Here is a 21,240-nt window from a genome sequence, read left to right on the forward strand (position 1 = left end):
TAGTTTCCCCTTTGGCTGTTAGATCATTCCTACCATTTATCATTTCCAATCCAAATTTGTCTTTAAGGAAGGTTAATAATGTTTCAGCTTCAGGTAACGAAAAATTCACATTAAAATCTCCTGCAAGGATCACAGGTCGCTCACAATAATTAATTTCTTCACCAGTAACGCCTGCCAGAGCTTGTGAACCTGCAGTGGATAGTGGCAATAAAGATTTTGCAATAAATAATTTATTATCCCTCATGGCTGCATTTGTTGAAATATAAATGGCAATTAGAAAAGAGAAAACTTAACAATCAATTGATATTCACAAGAGACGTACCTTGACATAACCTTAAATCCGTCGCATTGTCCGTGGGATTGTTTTCACTCATTTTTTACAATTGTTATCCACTAAGTTTGAAAATAAAAAAATACTACCCTATTAAATTATATGTGTATCAAATCAAACAAAAATATTTATAGAAAAACAATACTTTTATGACTTTTATTATTTTGATGCTGGTGAGAACCAAAACAATATGGAAATGAATGAGGGAAAACTGGATCGTGATTTCCCGGCCAATAAAAATGTAGCGTTAAACGTTTAACGCAACCTTGTTGGAAGTCGCGTAAGAAGTATCACTTCAAAAAAATTCTGAAGCTACGGTAGACCCGTTGCAGAATTCTTATCACAACAAATTCGCCAATTTCCATAATACCAGTGGAACATGTTACCGTCACTGATACATATGAATTAAGCCTCATTTCTGGAAGGCAATTTTTTACGGTGCAAACAAATTTCCCTTTAATTTTCCCTTCATGAGTTTGGCTTATTTTATTTTAATTAGTACACATTATCAATATTAATTGTGCATTTAGTGACAATAATAATATGCATATTTTTTACGGTTAGCCAAAACCTGAATAAGTATCTTTTCTCCTTATTTTTTCTTTTCAGTTCAGAAATTACTTTTTTTTTTTAAATTTCAATTAATGCATATTACCAACATTAATTAAGCATCATTGTCGTCAACGATAGTATGACGATTTCTCACGGTTCTTCGATTCAAATAAATTCCTTTACTCCACTACTTTTACTTTCTAGCTTATTTCTTTTATTTCAATCGGCATAGATTACCTCAATTAAGCATCAATGGTGTAATAAAGCCTCACTGGCGTCGAATTTTTATGTTTCTCCTCAACGAATTAATACCACTTTCCCATTAATTTTGTTTCTGAATACATAAATATATTTTTTTTCTACTCCATTACCGTTGGATTTAAATGAGTAATTTTTTAGAAACACGTTTAAAAGAATTAATATAAATAAAATAAGAGCACGTGGTATCAGACAAATTATAAATTTGGTGGCGTAGACCACGCGTGCTGGCAGGTAATGTTTATTGAATTTCTTTGACATAGCGAATGTAGAATAATTAAATAAGTGCAGTAAACTATTTTTTGGACCAAATAGAGCCATAGGATAGCAATTATCACTGATGTTATCTTTAAAACATGGAAAATTGAATAGTTAAAATTGAAACAATGGCTAATGCTTAACCTATCAGAAAATTCCATTTCGTTTTTAGCTCAAGCGGTTTGTCGTAAAATGTTCTAATGTCGACAGTGACCTTCCTCTTGCTTTGAGCTTTCTGCATGCCAAGTTTCATAGCTTTCAGTTGGATGGTTTAGGATAGGGTCAAATTCAACATCAGTGATAATTTCTAACTATTTGAACAAAAAAAAGTTTATTGCGCACATTTAAATAGTTAATCTATATATATATAAATAAAAATTTTCTTTGTTGACCTAAGTAGGATAGGAATTAATTTTAAAGACACTTTTTTTTTTATATTACTTCTTTTTCTTTAAAAATAGTTGGATAATAAAATGCTTAGTTTTATTGTGGACGAAATAATTTTGTCACGTGATATCGCGTGAATAGGCAACGAACATGTTAGTCTCATCTTTTACTGTCAGATTGTTTCTGTTTCAATTTAAAAATTATTATCACAAATATTATAATTCTCAAACCAAATTTATTACCGTTCTCTAACTCAGTTTAGAGAATAAAGCAAAAACAAAAAAAGTAAATAAATAAAATTTTAGAATATGTAATGTGCGACACTATGAGAATTAATAAATGAGAAGAAATTTCACTTATTAACAATCCAATACGATACCTTTTTATGAAATAATAGTTCGAATTGCGAACGATTTTTATGTCTCTTGAGATATTTATATTTTTAAAAAAATTCGACGCAAATATTATAATCTGATCATTTTCTCTTGTTTCTTCAATTTTATTTATCCGTTTTTTTTTTCTTCTTTTGATAGCAAGTGAAGCGCAGGCTAATAAAATGATAATCGTTATTTTAAAGCAACAAAAAAGGGACGAAAAATTCACGAAAAATGTACTTAAAATGTCAATAATTTTCGAACAAATTAAAAAAAAAAAGTTTATTATTGAAAATGGCTTGTTCAGCCTGACCATAATTCAATTTCATCGGGAGTGAGGAGCATAACAGGTCATAATTCTCGAATCTTTTTATTTATCGATCGGACACATTTTCCTTCCTTCTAAGCCTTATATTTGGTTTTCCCTAATATATGTATCGTTTGGTTTTCCTTAACATTAAACATGCCATAACAGGACAAATGACCGTTTAAAAACTTTTGCATGGAAAATGCGCTTATCATCTTATCGTTTTCGCACATTTGACTTCATGACTTTTTCTAACAGTTACATAACAGTTAATATTTTATTATTATTTATTTTTTTCATTTGTTTCGAATAATAGGGGAGAGTGGGATCAATTGTAACAGGGTACGATTGTAACAGAACAAAAATTTCGAGTGTTGGGTTCTAGATTTGGTTCCTAAGTGGCGCCCAAGGTGTATTTAATGAATCAACATGTACACCCCTGCTGGCAACCATTTTTATGTACTTTTGAAAGAGTTACATCACAAAAGATATTTTCACGCTACGTAAGTACTTTTTTTTTTTATTAGAATATTATATTGTAACAGAGTAATTTTGCTCAAACAAATAAAAATTATTAACCGAATGAGTAAGTGGACACCTTAATTAACATTTCAGAAAAAAAAGATTAGTTTTGTTAATTAACTAGCACTTTTTTTAACAAATGAAGCTGGAATGGCGCCTTGGGGACGATTGTAACAATAAGTAAAGGGACGATTGCAACAGTTGAAAATAAATAATGTTTACAAACCATTACTTAACTCTTTAAGAATCACCAATAGTTTCCTATATCATTTATATTATGTTGCACGTGCATCATTTCATTGGTCACCTTTCACAGCATAAATTAAAATTTTTAAACCCTTAAAATTAAAAGTTTAACCCTTTAGGTCTCTGCTCATTATTATTTTTACTCCTAAAATATCACTACTATTTTCATCAATAAAAAAATGTATCACAACTATGATAATATGTATAATTAACTATGTTTTAGTTGAATTTATGAACTGTTACAATTGACCCCGTAAGTGGGGACAATTGTAACAAGTGCACGATTGTCAAAAATTGTTAATAACTAATATAATAACATTTAAAATAAGGTTTTTTTTTTCTTCTAGTATAGGATAGTCTACTTTACTTGTCTGTCAATTAATACTAATAATGTATTGGATTTTTTGTTAGTTAAAAATAGTTAAGTAAAAAATGTTACAATTGACCCCACTCTCCCCTACTTGTCGTATACCTAATTCTACCACAACCGGTCATATGACTGGAAGAAGAATTTACAGCTTTATAAGGTCATCGGCTCATAAATTAATATGTAATGCGTGTTCAACAGCGTGTTCATTGGATTAGTTGCACATTTCTGTAAAGACTGTTGCGTAGTGAGTGGAATCAGAATAACTGTGAATTCCAAATTTTAAGAAAGTGCCTAACATTTTAGATTGGCATTTTTGTGTCAGAAAAAGTGACAAATTCTATATCTTTTGGTAAATAGATTTTATTTTAGCTTTACTTCATTTCTAACTAACTGTTAGTTTTTACACAGAAAAATTTCGAAACATTCAAGACAGCAGAAGTTCTTAGAAGAAATAATATTAATTATAAGAATAATTATAAGAATTAGAATTCTTATATATTCTTATAACTATAAGAATCATAGAAAAAATAATAATTAGAAGAAATATGTTTGCGGAAAATGTACAATTTAAACACCCTGTATATCAAGAAGAAAAAAAAATGCTTTGAGAAATGAATTAAAAATTCTTATTCTTTGTGTTTGTAAGACATAAAAATTGGCAATATACAATTTTATTTAATAAAGTTTTTTTAGTTTATTTCCTTCCCTATTTTCATTTGACCGGCTATTTTAGGAATAGGTATGTATTAAGTGTTGGTATGTGTTAATCCTATTTCCCTAATATATGTATCATTATTTGGTTTTCCCTAATTCTATTTATACATTCTGGTTCGAGGAATTCACCCGGAGCGTTTAAAAGTAGCGCGCTTCTTCTAGAGTTTATGTCTTGGGCACCCCTCTTCCAAATCTCATTTCCACCCCTGCACCAAATTGATACTTTCTGCTTGATTTGATGAAATCCTTTTCAAATAGATTGTGTCATTAAATTTAAGCCAGATAAAATAGAATACCGCTCATTAAGAATATCCCCCGTTTTGGGGGGGGGGGAAATAGGCAGTTCAGAAACACGCCGCCAATTAATCTCATTTTAAGAATTCAATAAATTATCCTCAAAAAAGGGAGAGAGGGGGGGGGAAATAATAAAAATCCTCTTTACCATTAGAAAAATCCCTGCTTCGTTTGCGCCTTTAATCGCACGCTATCGTTATACAGAACTCTTCTCTTTCTCTCTTTAAGCGAAATCCCCACGCACCAGTGAGTGGTTGAAGAGCGCATAGTGACTCCGCCTTATTCGATTCTCCATTGGATCATTATGGTTATGACGCAACGAAGAGGGAGGAGCCTCTACTTAACGGCCGGCAAAGCGCCTCGTTTACTTTCATTGAAAGACACTGACTACCGTGACGAGTCTCCTTTAATTGCCATCTCTTTTATTTATATATAAATGACGATAACGCACCCTGCTAAACACCGTTTCGAATGAAATTAAATAGTTGTTAATTGATTGGAATTTTCCGTATTGAAAGCAATAAATGCCAATTTTAATAGGAAAATATTTCCTAAGAATGGATGAAATGAAAAATACCGGTTTAGATAAATTTGATCTGGAGCAAACGAATTAAGTTTTTTTTTTAATTTTAAAAACCAAACGATAAAATTTTAGAATAATTTTTTTCTAATACAATCGCGTGTTAGAATCAAGATTTCTCAGTTCGCGTATCCCGATTGGTCAGCAGATGCTTTACAGGCAGGCATGACAACGGAGAAACAGCACGGGGGTTATCGGGGGTCCGAGGGGGGCTTCCACCATCCTTCCATGGATCCCTACTCTATGGAGAAACTGAATCGCAATAGGTCTTCTTTTATGATTGAAGATATCCTCACTCCAAAGTCCAGGCTGGAGAGCCTCTGCTTGACCCCTGGTTCCACCCCATCCAGGACAGCCGCCCTCACCGCCCCATATTACCAGTTATATGGACTTGGACCCTCCGCCTACCTTTGTCAACAACCGCAGCAACACTTCCTAGGAAAGCCACTGGACACTAACCCCTTGCTTCTCTCGGCAGGTAAGCTCAATTCTACGTATTCTCAATTCTGCGAGAAAAAAACATGTTTTAGATGATCTGAAACATGTTGAAATAATTAAAGTTGCCATAAAAGAAGATAAGCTACGTTTATTTAGTTACACTAAAACACGTTAAGTTACATTTAGTATGATTAAAATATGTTGAGTTGCTTTTATTTATTTACTCTAAAACATGTTAAGTTACATTTAGTTTCATTAAAATCTATTGAGTTACATTCATTTATTTACTCTGAAACGTGTTAAGTTACATTTAGTGTAATTAAAATCTATTGAGTTACATTTATTTATTTACTCCAAAATGTGTTAAGTTACATTTTTTTATTTACTCTAAAACGTGTTAAATTACATTTAGTGGGGTTAAAACCTGTTAACTTACAAACTGAAACACGTCAAGTTACTTTCGTTTAGTTAAATTAAAACATGTTAAGTTACATTGTAAACATTTGAAATTACATTTGTTTAGTAGCATTAAAGAATGTTCAGTAACATTTATTTTGTGATATTTAAAGATGTTAAGTTACTTTTAGTGTTATTAAAATCTGTTGAGTTACATTTATTGAGTGATACTAAAACTTGTTAAATTACATTTAGTAAGTTACACTCATTAAGTTGCACTAAAACATATTGAGTTATTTTAAAAACATTGTTAACATATTAAGTTTTACATATTTTTAGTATGTAACATTAAAACATGTTTTGTGACATTAAAACATGTTAGGTTACATTTGTTTGGTAATAATAATTTAAAAAAAAATTATGTTATAATTTGTCAAATTTAAGAGGACGTGATTCCTGTAATAAAAAATTAATTTGTTCCTTGAAGTTGTTCAAATAAAGCGATTTTCAATTTAGGAGAAGAATATATAAATAGCTTTTCGTGCATTTTAAAGTTTAGATTCAGTTGAAATATGTTTCAAGAATGTTTCTTTTTAACATAAAAGAACTTAATATATGCTTTTAGACAAAGAAAACTTATAATCAACGCCGTTTTTAAGTGCTTAATTTTTGCGAAATTTTATTTTTTAATGGTATCTAATGCATAGTATAGTGTTTCGTCTTATAAATAAACTCAATTTTACGATCAAAACACAATTATAATTTAAACTGGCTGTATTATTATTATAAAATATAAATGTCATTTAAAGTTATATAAAAATAAATCTATGCTAATGAGAAAAAAAACACAGGTACTATAATATTATTTTGTTCTTTTCGAAAAAATCTGTATTTGAAGACTGTTCCCATACCCGTTTAATTTGTCTATTTATCAAAATTCGATTTTTATTTTAATTTTTTAATAGTTTATTTATTTTTTACCCTCAAAATTTAAGAAATTTTAAAATAATTTGATTTCAGTTTGGGAGTTTTGAAATTTATTTCTTCCAAAGATTTTTTCCCTCTTTTTTTTCTTCTCTTTTTCGATTATACAATATTTGCATTTGTACTGCATTTAAGTTAGAACAATTTAAGAAATGAGCTGAATTTATTTACAGACATCATAAAAGGATAGTTTTCATTATTTATCGCAATTTAAAAGTGCCAGTAAGTTTTTTTTTCTCAAAAAACTGCCTATATACATATATGTTTACGGATTACCCATAAGAAACTAAGGCTCCCTGCAGCTCATTTTTTTTCCTTCGAATTCACAGTAAATTTCCAGAAATGTTAAAAGAATAAAGCTGGAGTATAGTTGATTAACAAAAATTCTCGAATAGAATAATTATTATATTTGAGAAAGGAAAAACAACTTACTTAAAGCACTGTTGTGTTAAAATTAAATACAGTCAAAGGAATACACCATCGGTTCCAGCCAAATCCATGAAATCAAGCGGATTGTACGATTTAAAAGGGGAGTGCAATAGTCAGTCTCTAAATTTTACTTTTTAATGGTGTTTAATGCATAGTACAGCGTTTTGATTTAATAAACTCAGTTTTATGACCAATAAACAATTACAATTAAAACTATCTGTGTTAGCATCATAAAATATAAACGCCATTTACACGTGAAAAGTATAATGTAGGTACTAAAATATTATTTGATCTCTGAAAAAATTTGATTTGATCTGAAAAAAACACAACTACTTCGATTTAGTAGGAACAACATATGACGCAATGCTAAACGAATAGAATTTAGTTGTTGTTTATTTAGTTATTGTTATTAGTAGTAGGTGAGTTCATTTTCGAGATATAGGACCAGAGAGATCCCATAAATACTTCTTGAGTTGTGAATAAAAGAGAATTTCAACATATGAACGATATTTTTGTTTTTATTGTTTTAATTAAGAATCAGATATTCTTTTCCTACAGTTCGAACTGGATCGTTTTCAATACTAATTCAGGTGAATATCACAATGAAAGGGGGTCCAAACTGATCGACACGGTCCCAAAAGTTAGAATGGAAGCAAGGAAAAAAAAAAAAAAAACGACGCCAAGGCTAAACTTACCGAGGCTAAAAAAGCCAAAGCGTGTAGATGGGAATACCTTAAGCTTTACTCACAAACGGAAAAACGGAAAGATTCCGCTCGCAAACGCAAGCATGAAACCCGTCACTCACAAAAGTACCAAAGTTGTCGAGAGAATTGAACCCTACCGAAGAGCGAATGGTGACTCTCCGAACCCCTTTCATGCAAATATGAGAACTGGGTGTTGATCACCAGTTAGGGATAAAAGCATCAATTGTCAACGTACCCAATGACTTGCACAAGACAGTAGACTGTTTTCCACGCAATATAAATGATTCATTCACTATTCATGTAAAATTTTAAAAAAATCCTAGCTTTCGAATCATATTTCATATAATGAACTTGTGAATCCGAAACGGGTGTATGATGCAGCTTATAATCTCCTTCAAACACCATTGTACAAATCCGAAAATGTCGATATTGATCTCGATTGGCTGTTAAATGTCTATTCAGTCATCAAAGGAATTTACACAGAATGTGCCTGAGTCGCATTTAAATATGTCTGCAAAATTGTGTACTGGATTAACAGTCCAAGATGAAAACACAATAAAGTTGCTTTTCCAAAAAACATTAAACAACAACCCTTTTGCTAATGGGTAACCTCAAATTTTTTTTAAAAAAAACAAACATTTTTTTAAAAAATTGTTTCTACTACGATTGAATTTATGTTCATAATTTGAAATTTATATGTTTAACTTTAATGAGTTTCTGCTCATTTTTTAGATTTCTTTTTTTCACTTTTAATTTTGTTATGCATTAAGTTTGTGACTTTATTTAAATATTGTTTTAAGTTAAAACTTTAAAATAAACTGAACAACTTCGATCAACTAAATAGAGATGTCTCAAAAATAGAATTGCGCAAGTCATAAGAAATCAGGCTAACATAAGCATTAATAAAGAATAGACACAGCAAGATCAAATAAAAAAAAAGCTTGTTTAAAGATTCGAAATAAACACTATGGAATTTTATAAAATGAAAACGCTTTATATTACGATATTTACAATAGTTTTGGAAGCCTAATTACAAATTCGAATAACAGCATATCAAAATCAAAATACACAACTATGATTGAGTTAAATTGTAGGCTGCTGATACTTCAACAAAGCAGTTGAAAATGTTAGAATTTCTTGGAGTTGATTGTTTTCACCTCTGAGTTTTTCTATTAATTTCTCCAGCGAATATTTTTAAATGTTTAAATGTAATATTAATTTCAATTATTTTAATGTTCATATTTTGATTTTATTTATTTATAATGACTATTTTGGAGGTGGTTTTATAAGATATAAATATGAATACTGAAGAAGGAAAAGAATTTTTTGGCGTCTTAAATGTGTATTGACTGGAATTGAAAACCAAAGAACAACGATAAGAGGGGAAATCATTGGATGCAGTTTTTGCGACCAATGACAATTTTTGTTTATGAAAGTCTACAAAGGAAGAAAAAGAAACATTTGACCAACGGGTGACCAGTGATTGCAATAATCCAGTCACAATTTTCTTCCTTTCGTAATTATCTTGTAATTAAAAATTTCTTTCTTAACTAAATTTGTTTTGTTTTTTCGCAATGTACATTGATTGAAAAATATGCTTAATAGCGTAAGAGAATAATCTGACAGAAAAACTGAAACTTTATATAGTTAGAACCGTCCTCTTCATTTCAAAAATGGTAGCGAGGCAACCTATTGAGAAAACGGAATAAAATTTAGAATATAAAGTTCACGACGAAAAATAAATAGTGTTAAAAAACAATTATCCAAGAAGCTCTTCTTATATGGTAAAAGGGATTTAATGTGATTCAAATAATAACATGATATATATATATATATATATATATATATATATATATATATATATATATATATATATATATATATATATATATATATATATATATATATATATATATATATATATATATATATATATATATATTCGGCAATTCTACGGCAGTTATAAAATAAAATAAAATCATGCACAGTGAGCAGTGTTGTCGTAAAATATCCTCAGCGGTAGACGGATCATGGATTAGAGTCCCGCTCTCATCAGGTTAACCGAGGAAGGTTTCGTATTTTTCCTCTCCATGTAACGCAAATGCGGGTTAATTCCATCCAAAAGTCCTCCACGAGGCCAATTTTTCCCAGTGTTTGATCTAGGAGTTCCCTTGTCTTCTGGGATAGGTGCCAAATTAGAAGGCTACTGAGTTAAACATTGATAGACGAAAACTCAAAATCGGGTCTGCTGTTCAACACCGGCGTAACACCATATAAAGTGAACAAAAGAATTCGAAAAAATATACTCTCTCGAAATTTCAATTTTGAAATAAAAGTTTGGGGAAAATAAAAGCTGAAAAAAAAAAAAGTCTTAAAAAAGGTTCAATTTTGAGAAATTTTGATCACAGAAGAAAAACTGAAAAGATGCTTCGAAATTTTTTTACTAAAACTTTCATAAAGTGAATTGAAGCATAAATTTTGTTTCATACTAAGTTACATATTTTAATTGAATTTATTCCTGGAATTAGATTTATTACTGTGAAAATCAAAACTAACGCAAAAAAGAAGGTAGGGGGGTTATTGCGACTTTTTTTTTACATAACCAGGGTAGCAATTTTGTGATTTGCTTATTTTTCCTGAGAAGGTGGAGGGGAGTGAAACCCAAAAAATATGCTTATGTAAAATATTTGACTTGAAAAACGGGTAATATAAAGAATTTTTTTTTAAAAGTCAATTCCTACTTGGGTCAACAAAGAAAAATTTTATTTTAATTATTTTTTATTCAGTAATTAAATTTTTTCTCCCATACGAAACTAAAATTAATTAATTACGTTAAATTAATGAATTAATATTTGAAGAAACTGTATCAAGATCGAGTGTCAACCTCTACAAGTTTTAAAAAAATGTATTTGAACTTGTAGTGGATGAATAAAAAGGATTTTATGAATGATTGAAAATGTGAACAAGATAATAGGGAGAGTGCGAACTAATTATAGGAATTGAAAAAAGAAAAAGAAAAAAAGGCGCGTGGTATCAGACAACTATGAAAGTATAAATTTGGTGATGTGGTTCGCACGTGCTATCACGGTATGCGTATTGACAAAACATACCGTAGATTGTAAACGTGGCGATTGCAGGTGCAGTTGGCGATGGATTACGTGTAAATGTGGTGGGAGAACGAAATTACATTAACCTAAGCAGTGTAATTCGATATTTTCTTCTTCTCCTCGACTAGCCATTATGAATAAAAATAACTCATTAATTCCTTTTAGTAGAGAAAATAAAAAAGAAAATAACACATTTTTATTGTTAGGATCACTTTACAAATACACTCTATTCATATTTTATTAAGCGCTATAATTTATATTTTATAAAACGATCTAGTTTTTTGATAAAACAGATTCAATTTTTTAATTTTTTTTTTTACAAGAATTGTGTTTGCGAAGAAATAAAAATAATTTATTAATGAACCAATCACAAAAAATAACGTAACATTTTAGTTTTATTGAAACGCTATTTTGAAGAATTAATTCTATTTAACTTTTATTGTAAGAAAACATAACCTGTTTTATTTTAGTGATATTTTCTATGAAATCATTATTCTCTATAAAAGAATAATGTAAGCTCTTTTATAAAGATTATTTTTTTAGAAATTAACAAAGACATATTATTTACTAGAAAAAAAATAGAGTATTCAAAAATGTTATCACGCTTTAAAGTAATAGTTTCTTGCAAACGAAATAATCAATATTTTTAAAATAAAGTTTGAAAGCGTTTGTTTCATTACTAGAAGCATTCATTATAAAAAAATATATATTAAATTACTTTTTTGCATAATTTTATGAAATAACTTTTTTTTGCAATGAGATGAGATTTTAAACTTTGTGAAAAATTGATTCAATTCCTTAATATATATAAAAGTCGGTAAATACTTCATTCATTATGGAGGTCATAGATAACTTGATACCTTTTCAATATAAGAATAATAAATGCAATTAATAGAAAATGCACAATTTTAAAAATATATTTTATTTACACATATTGCGTACAGGTTATAATGCAACTATCATACGTAACATAAATTTATAGATTCCTAAATACTGTTATATGAGTTTGGTAATTAAAAATATAATTAAAAAATAACATAATTAAAAAATAACATAATTAAAAAAAATTTCAACCTTCAATTAAAAACTTCCATTTGTCATATATTAATAATAATTATAATTTTTAGCAACTTTTTTGGGCACAAATTTTTAATTCTCGAACTTAATACTATCCTTCATATGAAAATATCAGAAAATTTATAAAAGAAAAACTATATTTTAAAATTGAGACATTGTCGACAACAGAGGTTAGATGTATGTGCTGAGTTTAAATAAATTATATGTTATAAAACTCACATTTAAGATTTAGATCAATTTATTATCAGGTCATAAGAGTGTTTTTTAATAAATAAATGTAGTGATTGTTTGATTTACAATTGTAAGGTCCTGGGTGTTTAATGTTAAGTTATACATTTCTTCAGAAATAATATTTGAAATATTTAAAAGCAGGGCGGCATTCATTTCAACTTAAAAATCATCAACTTAACTTTCAATAACAATAGATAAATAAAAAACAAAAGTTTGATTAAAACTTTAAAAGAAATACTTTTAGAAAAATTCTTTCTAAATAATATTTAAATAAAACACAATCACTTCGCCTGAGTGATTCTGTAAGAAATTCTAAACTTTAAAATTTTACAAGTTAGATGAAAAGTAAATATCTACAATAGTGGTAGGGAATTAAGGAAATTCTAAATCTAAAGTTTGAGTCCTAGAACGTAAACATCTGATCATTAGATCAAAAGTTGGTTTTAGATTTTTCGTTTATTGCTCACTGTACACTAAAAGGTGATTTTTTTTTTCTTTTGAAATTTTGATTTTAATGCCCTTACTTCAACCTCCTTCGAGTTATGCTTACTTTATAAATTTAATCTCAACTTTATTTTTCTTTTCACTTTTAAACTGTAAAAGACTTTTTCTCCATCTGTAAATTATGAAAAAAGTTATTAATCTGATTGCGTAAACAGTTAATTTATTAAAATTGAACATTCTCAATTAATTCCTTTTAATAGTCATTTATATTATTAATAATTATTATTTCCACAAAATTATAATAGAGGAAAGTTTGATTAGAAATTTAAAAGTTCTTGCTACAATAATTAGGGAATTTCTATTGACAAATTCAAGTAATTTTTTTTCCGGAGCAAAATGCATTTTTATTTAAAATGGAACAGTACTGACTTAACATTTATACGATAAAACACTCTCTAATCGCTAACACCGATGACAGGAAAAAAATTTCGTTTTTTTTTTCTTTTCCACAAAAAGTTTAGAACTTAAAATGTTGTTCTTTCATTATAAAGCAATAGCATAATATTCTCGTATCATGTAAAACTTTATAACGAAGTTACTTATCTACCGTTTTACAGTTATAAATTAAATGATTATTGAATTCTACTTGCATTTTAAAATGTCAATGTCTCCATCGTTCAATGAATTTTACGATGATTTTTATAAAACTGTGTATAATGAACATTTCAACTAAAATAATTAGTGCAAAATAGCTGCTAATAATTCTCTTAAACATTTATAAATATTATACATTTATAAATTTCAGCTTTTCGCATTATTGCTAAATAATCTCTACGTCGAAAAATATTTAAGGAATTCCATAATAACTGAAATTTAAATAAAATTTAAAAAAAATTGTAAATGGTTATCGAGCAGAACCATTAAGTTTAATTGATGAATATAGAATTAGTAACAAAGTCACTGCTGAACAATAATTTTTTTTTTAATCTTTTAAGTAAACAAACTTTATTGTAATAATCATTTCATTATTAAGGATTAGAGGTTATTGTGAAATTATTAATTTTAATTAGTGGATGAGTAGGTAAAGAAGTTCACTACTCGAAATACGCGTATACATTTAATGAAAGTTATGAAAATACAGAAGGGGGCTATGGAGGTAATAATATATAATTTTTTTTATCTTAGTTTTATTACGACCTTCTAAAAAACGCTAATAAGCACAATTATGTTAACAAATACAAACGATTATGTCGGAGCTATAACAAAAAAATACGCTTTATATTTCATTTAATGCAGAAGAATCTAATGAAGATCAGCTTATTTGAAACTCTGAAATGTCACACCCAAAAAAACTTGGTGAAGGATAGATACGTGATACCGAAAACAAAACAAAAACATAAGCACACAGCTGTTTGGCGATTTGCGAGACGCTCCTTCAACGCCGATAGATATTTTCGCCAACCCCTTTACAATCTACGGTATGTTTTGTCAATACGCTCACGGTGCGTATGCTCCTCATTGACACAGTGAATCTATACATAATAATAAACGCGGCTGTGCGTGTGTCTGTAATCACAATATATCGCCCCAGAAGCCTCGTCCAGGCACGAAACTTGGCACATAATTGTGTTTTGACATAATGAATAAGTATTTTTATTCTTTTTCAAAAATTTGGATTAGTTTTTTAGTTATCAGTCATTTTGTAAGAAAATCTATGCTTTTTCGTCTTCAAAGAGCCATATTCAAAAAACTATTAAAAAATGCATATACTTTTCTCCACTCTTATAAATGTATGCTAATGCGAACCTTACAATTGAAATATTAATTTTCGACAACTTAAACCAATAATATACGAAGGAATTAATAATTTAATTGTAAGGTTCGCCTTAGTTTACATTCATCAAAGAGGAGAAAAGTTTAACTTTTGTATTAAAAATGTGGCAACATATTCGATACATAAATAGGACGCTTCGCTTTGATATATTTGTCGCTGTTCATAATTGTTATAATAAGTTTTTCTTCTTCTTTCCACGCTCTATTTTTTTTTCTTAAGCGAAGACGATAATTTTTGTAGCGATATAGAAATAAAACTTGATACCATAAAAAATTATATAGAAATAGAAATTGATACCATAAAAAATTAATTCGTTTTCGTGTTCTTTTCATGTATTAAGCATTTTAGTTTTTTTTTTCTTAAGCGTTGTAGCTATATAATATATAAAATAGGAATTTTAGACAAAATTGCAGGACAGGAAAACTTTAATTGTCCACTTATCTTCAGATTTTCTGCTATGTTTTAAAAAACTTTATTTGTGAAAACCTTTAGCGTGGTGGACAGCTGGCTGCCTTAGGCGGCTAGTACAAAATAATTAAAAATTTATATATGTGCAATAAACTATTTTTTTTTTGTTCAAATAGTTAGAAATTATCACTGATGTAATTTTTAAAATATGTTAAAAAAAACTCAATCGCTTATAATAAAATTTAAAACAATGACTAACTCTTACAAAATTCCATTTCGTTTTTTGCTCATCTCTATTTAATATATGAATTAATATTTTTAAAAACTGTATTCACATCAAATGTCATTCACTACTGTGTTTAAAAAATGTATTTAAATTGTGATTAGAGATGAATAAAAAGTATTTTATGAACGATTCGATCAAGATATAGGGAGAGTGTGAAATAATAGTAGGAATTTGAATAATAGTAATGAAATCAATTTGAAATTTTAATGCAGAGATGTACAATTTTGGAGTTGCCAGTATTCCGCTTGCTATAAAAGACAACTTTTTACAATTTCTTTCCTCTATAAGCATTGGAAAAAGAGAAAATGACGTAAAAACCGACTCATCTCATTCATTGCTGGTACAATAATTTCGTACACCGATTTAAATAACTTTATCTTAAAATGCAGCGTACAATTACGTTATTTTAATAATAATAATAATAAAAAAAAAACAATCCTCTTAAATTCTCAATTTAGAAATCAAACGAAATCAAAAACGTATTAATAACAGTACAGGCAATTGGGTATACTATAGCCTACGGCACAGATCGTGTTATTCCTACTAAATCTAACTAGTAAACAGCATTTTCTGCGAACCTGATTTCTAGCAACACGTAAAAGCATCAAACGAAGTGTCTTGTTTATAAGTCGCTACTCGCCAGGTTGGAATTGTATTAGTCTAGTTCCTTTGGAAATAATTTATAGTGTTGTTTTACCGAAGTTTATGAATTTAGTAAACATATTTAAAACTCAGTTTATTAATTAAACTAAAAGGTAAATGTTATTCCTAGTAAGTGGAAGTAGTTGTGCTTTTTTCATATTATACCCAATTTTAACTTTCAAATTAGGAAATCTAAAATATTGTAGGAAAACAATATCTTTATGACTTATATCAATTTTATGCTTATGACAGCCAAACTAATATGAAAATTAATGTGGGAAAACTGGATCCTACCATGTGATTTTGCAGCCAATCAAAATGTATTGACCAAAATTGAAAACTGCGTCACCATCATCAGAATTTTATGCATAGAAAGATTCTTTGTTGCTTTCCCCTGTGATCTTATGTTATTAGATTAAGCAAAAAACATTTATTATTCGCATCAAAACAAAGACTGACGCTTGAGGCCAACTCATGATACTCTAAATTTACAACAATCAAATCATTTTCTCCAGTACTTATTTCTTTCCGCAAAATATCTTTTTCCACAGTGTATTTAAGCTACGCAGCATGGGTGCATTTTAAATATTTACTACTACAATAATTCGCAGCTATATTAGTAAATTTGGTACCTATTAAAAATACACCAATTACCATAATACCAGCAAGCTTATTACAATACAATAGTTAAGTATCATTGACGTCAAAAAGAGTATGGAGATATTTTAAACTTCGCCACAATAATTTATTGCCATTTTTTCATCCATTTTGCTCTTAAGTGCATAACTTAGTTTTCTTTTCGTCCGGTAGGTAGTAAATACCAAAATGAATTAATCATCATTGGAGCAATAATAGTATAGAAATTTTTTATGGTTTCCCTAAGCGAATGAAAAAGTTTTCTCCATTAGTTATGCTTTTTATTAAATATCTGATTTTTTTTAAATTTCAATTAGAACTTATTATCAAAATTAATTAAGCATCATTGACATCAACGAAAATAAGGCTATTTCTTGACATTTCTCCTAAACAAATCAGTACTATTTCTCCCTTAATTTTGCTTTTCAGTAGGGGAGAGTGGGGTCAAATGTAAATTTTTTTTCTTAACTATTTTTAACTAACAAAAGATCCAATATATTATTAGTATTAATTGACAGACGAGAAAAGTAGACTATCCTCTACTAGAAAAAAAATAAATACCTTATTTTAAATGTTATTATATTAGTTATTAACAATTTTTGACAGTCGTGCACTTGTTACAATTGTCCCCAATTACGGGGTCAATTGTAACAGCTCATAAATTCAACTAAAACATGGTTAATTATACATATTATCATAGTTGTGATATACTTTTTTATTGATCAAAATAGTAGTGATATTTTAGGAGTAAAAATAATAATGAGCAGAGACCTAAAAGGTTAAAAAGTTTAAGGGGTTAAAAATTTTAATTTATGCTGTGAAAGGTGGCAAATAAAATAATGCACGTGCAACATAATATAAATGATATAGGAAACTATTGGTGGTTCTTAAAGAATTAAGTAATGGCTTGTAAACATAAGATTATTTATTTTCAGCTGTTACAATCGTCCCTTTACTTATTGTTACAATTGTCCCCAAGACGCCATTCCAGCTTCATTTGTTAAAAACAATGCTAGTTAATTAACAAAACTAATCTTTTTTTTAAAATGTTATTTAGGGTGTACACTTACATATTCGGTTACTAATTTTTATTTGTTTAAACAAAATTACTTTGTTACAATCTAATATTCTAATACCAAAAAAAGTACTTACGCAGTGTGAAAATATCTTTTGTGATGTAACTCTTTCAAAATTACATAAAAATTTATTAAATACACCTTGTGCGCCACCTGAAAACCAAATCTAGAACCCGACAATCGAAATTTTTGCTCTGTTACAAACGTAACCTGTTACAATTGACCCTACTCTCCCCTACAATTTAAAAAAAAAAAAAATTTGAATTGGATACTTGTACTTCAAGTGGAAGAAGACCATGTATACCCACACTTGTGACTATGACGTCAGCAACGGCGGATTGTTTATGAGCAAAATGACATGTTAAAGTGGAGCTAAGTTTATTCACATAAGTAAGAATATTAATAAAATACAGAGTCGCATCACACATCAAATTTATTGATGTATAATTCTTTCTCTTCTCTTACTTAACTTAGATTTATTATTTGTATTTTGCCGTAACCGTGATAGATTTTTGTTATGTGTACCTGGCAACTTCAATGCGTAATTAGTTTGTTTATGTTCTATATGTCTTTGTGTTAGATATATAGTGAAAGAACGGAAATCGTTGTCAGAGAATCTTTGTATAAGAATACAGAATGTACCATTTAAGAGAATCGATGCTTGATGGGCTTGGCTTTACTCGAAATAGAATAGAAAGAATAGTTGCTAACGTAAACAAATGCCACTTTTCAACAACCCATCAGGGTCGAGATACCCACGCTACATCACTTGGAGGTTCCCATTACTGCTACATTTAAATTATTAACTTTTACAGGAACACGCTTTGAAAGCATAACAATTAATAAAGTAAGCAGGTGGTTTTAAAGACATAATTTGGAGAGGTTGCCCGCCTATTCAATCACTTTCAATTTAATCTTTGAGCTTATCCGACATGGCGATTATTAAATATTTAAGAGCGAAAAGAAAATTTTTCTCTTTTTAGCAGAGCTATGAACTAGCAATCATCACTGGTGTTACCTCTGCAACAATTGGAGAAAAAAAATTGTCTACAGTTAAAAAAATTTATATCTTTTTAAAATCTCTTTAAAATTATATTTTTACATCTCTTATAAATCTCTTTAAAATTATATTTTTAAAATTATATTCTATATCTCTTTAAAATTTATTTTTACCCGAAAGATCTAATAAATGATATTTTCGAACATCTAAATTTCAGAGTGTTTGAACGAATGGAGGTGAACACTGTTAATAATATTTTTGTTGAAGAAAATTAGTCAAAATTGCAAATTCTAATATTTTTCGAAATTTCATTTTAGCTTTCGATTGAATGTGTTCTTTCACGCAGAACAGCATCTTATTATTTTTTTTAAATTCCTGCTATTAGCTCGCACTCTCCCTATATATCTTATTCAAATTTTCATGTAGTTAATAAAATACTTTTTATTCAAGTTCAAATACACATTTTTTAAACTTGTAGTGGAATGACACTTGATGTTAATACAGTTTTTTTCAAATATTAATTCACTCATTAAATGTAATTCATTCATTTTAGTTTCATATGGGATAAAAATTTTTAGTTATTTAATAAAAAGTAATTAATATAGAATTTTTCTTTGTTGGACTAAGTAGAAATTGACTTTCAATTTGTTTTTATACATTACTTGTTTTAAAATTAGATTTTTCTTTGAAATGAATATTTTCATCAACCTATTGGTACTGAAATAATTTAATCAGATTCACTATTCAAAGCAAGCTATTTGAATAATAAGCTTTCAACTACTAAAGAGATATTTTTAGAAAGGTAGATATATCTTACAATTTTTACAAATTTATTAAATATAAAACTTTATTAATTATCCTATTGAACATATCTAGAATTTTGCTTTTAATAACAATTTGAACATTTATCCTCATGTCGAGTGATATGTAAAGAGCCAAACATAAATGATGATTTATCAATATTTTAAACCCATATTATAAATTTTAATAAACCGTTCGAACTTTAAGCAATGTTACTGTAAGTAACTTAAAAAAAAAAAAAATTAATGAGCCAGGATTAAAAATCTACCTATATCTGATATGTTAGTGAGTCAAAATGAAATACAATTAGAAACAAATGAATTTTTTAACAGTAAAAAAAATATATATTTAAAAGTGAATACAGAACTTGGCCACAGTTTGTTTCTATGATCTGTGTTTAGTTATTTATTTATTATTATTATTATTTTGCATGATGTACATCTAATCTGTTATCGTTTCATCTAATCTGCTAAAATAGAAAGAAAAACATGATCATCAGGCACTTTAATGATTGAATCATAATCATTAAAATAATCACTAGCCTTCTTAATGCAGGTAATGCCTCATATGAAATTTTCTTTCACATTTTTCTTGTTGAGTTACCCTTTCTCACCGGAACTCTTTTTACCGGTATCTTTTTTTCAGAGAACTTTTTTAACGTCTACATGTTTTCAAAGATTACGGTATGCCCGCAATTCGCACAAATTCTTTGTTTCATTCAATTACTACTTGATGTTAATACAGTTTTTTTTTCCAAATATTAATTCATTCATTATATTTAATGAATTAATTTCAGTTTTATATGGGAGAAAAAGCTTTAAATATTTAATAAAAAGAAACTAAAATAATTTTTTTTTTCTTTGTACACCTAAATAGGAATTGACTTCAATTTTTTTTAAATTTTAATATTACTTGTTATATGTGTAGATACACTGTAAACGGGTCTAAAATTATACGAACATTTTATTTAGTAGAAAGTCTTATATTTATTCCACAAAAATAATGAGCAAAAGCTTAATACTAAAATAATTAGCGGTGAATGATAACAATACTGTGGTAGGAAATTTAAACTCATTAACTTCATTTGGGCAGAGGCGTTAAACAAGTTTATCTTTTAAAACTGAGACATCAGAACACCAACAGGCAATTAATTCTCCGACATAACAAAGCAAACACAGAGAGTGACATTTTCGTTACAAAAATGAGGACTTAAGCTCTAAATGGGGTTCGTTTTTCATCCTTTATCTTCTGGTGTTCCACAAGGCACGCCTTCATCCTGAAGGACCGATTCAAGAGATTAGGCACGCAACGAGTCTCCAGGATTCGAGATAAAGTCGACATTTTGTGTTAACCAGCGAACGCTAATGAGTCCTCCGCTCCCGAAAATTAGTTTTGGGGGAGAAATGGTGGCTCTTCGATTCTTTTTCTTTTTTTAAAAATAGATTCCTTCTATGGTTTTTCCTAACTTCAATGATGGGTGGAGAATCAGTTTCTGTCTATTTTTTTTTTTAACCCTTTTTGGACCTTACACGGGAGAAAAAAACTTTTCATGGA

At 28.6% G+C, this 21,240-nt stretch overlaps 1 protein-coding gene across 1 annotated transcript in view; it reads left to right on the plus strand.

Annotated features, from left to right (window-relative positions):
• The first annotated feature begins 4,985 nt into the window (after window positions 1-4,985).
• LOC147812724 (brain-specific homeobox protein homolog) overlaps window positions 4,986-21,240 on the plus strand; it is a 56,093-nt gene continuing 39,838 nt past the window's right edge. The window contains exon 1 of the mRNA XM_087158455.1: window positions 4,986-5,671. Coding sequence (XP_087014581.1) covers window positions 5,359-5,671 — 313 coding nt within the window. The 5' untranslated portion in view covers window positions 4,986-5,358. The remainder of the gene's footprint in view (window positions 5,672-21,240) is intronic.

This window comes from Parasteatoda tepidariorum, chromosome 3 (genome assembly GCF_982258835.1).
Source record: "Parasteatoda tepidariorum strain Cologne lab strain chromosome 3, Ptep-v5.0, whole genome shotgun sequence".
NCBI classification, from domain to species: Eukaryota; Metazoa; Arthropoda; class Arachnida; order Araneae; family Theridiidae; genus Parasteatoda; species Parasteatoda tepidariorum.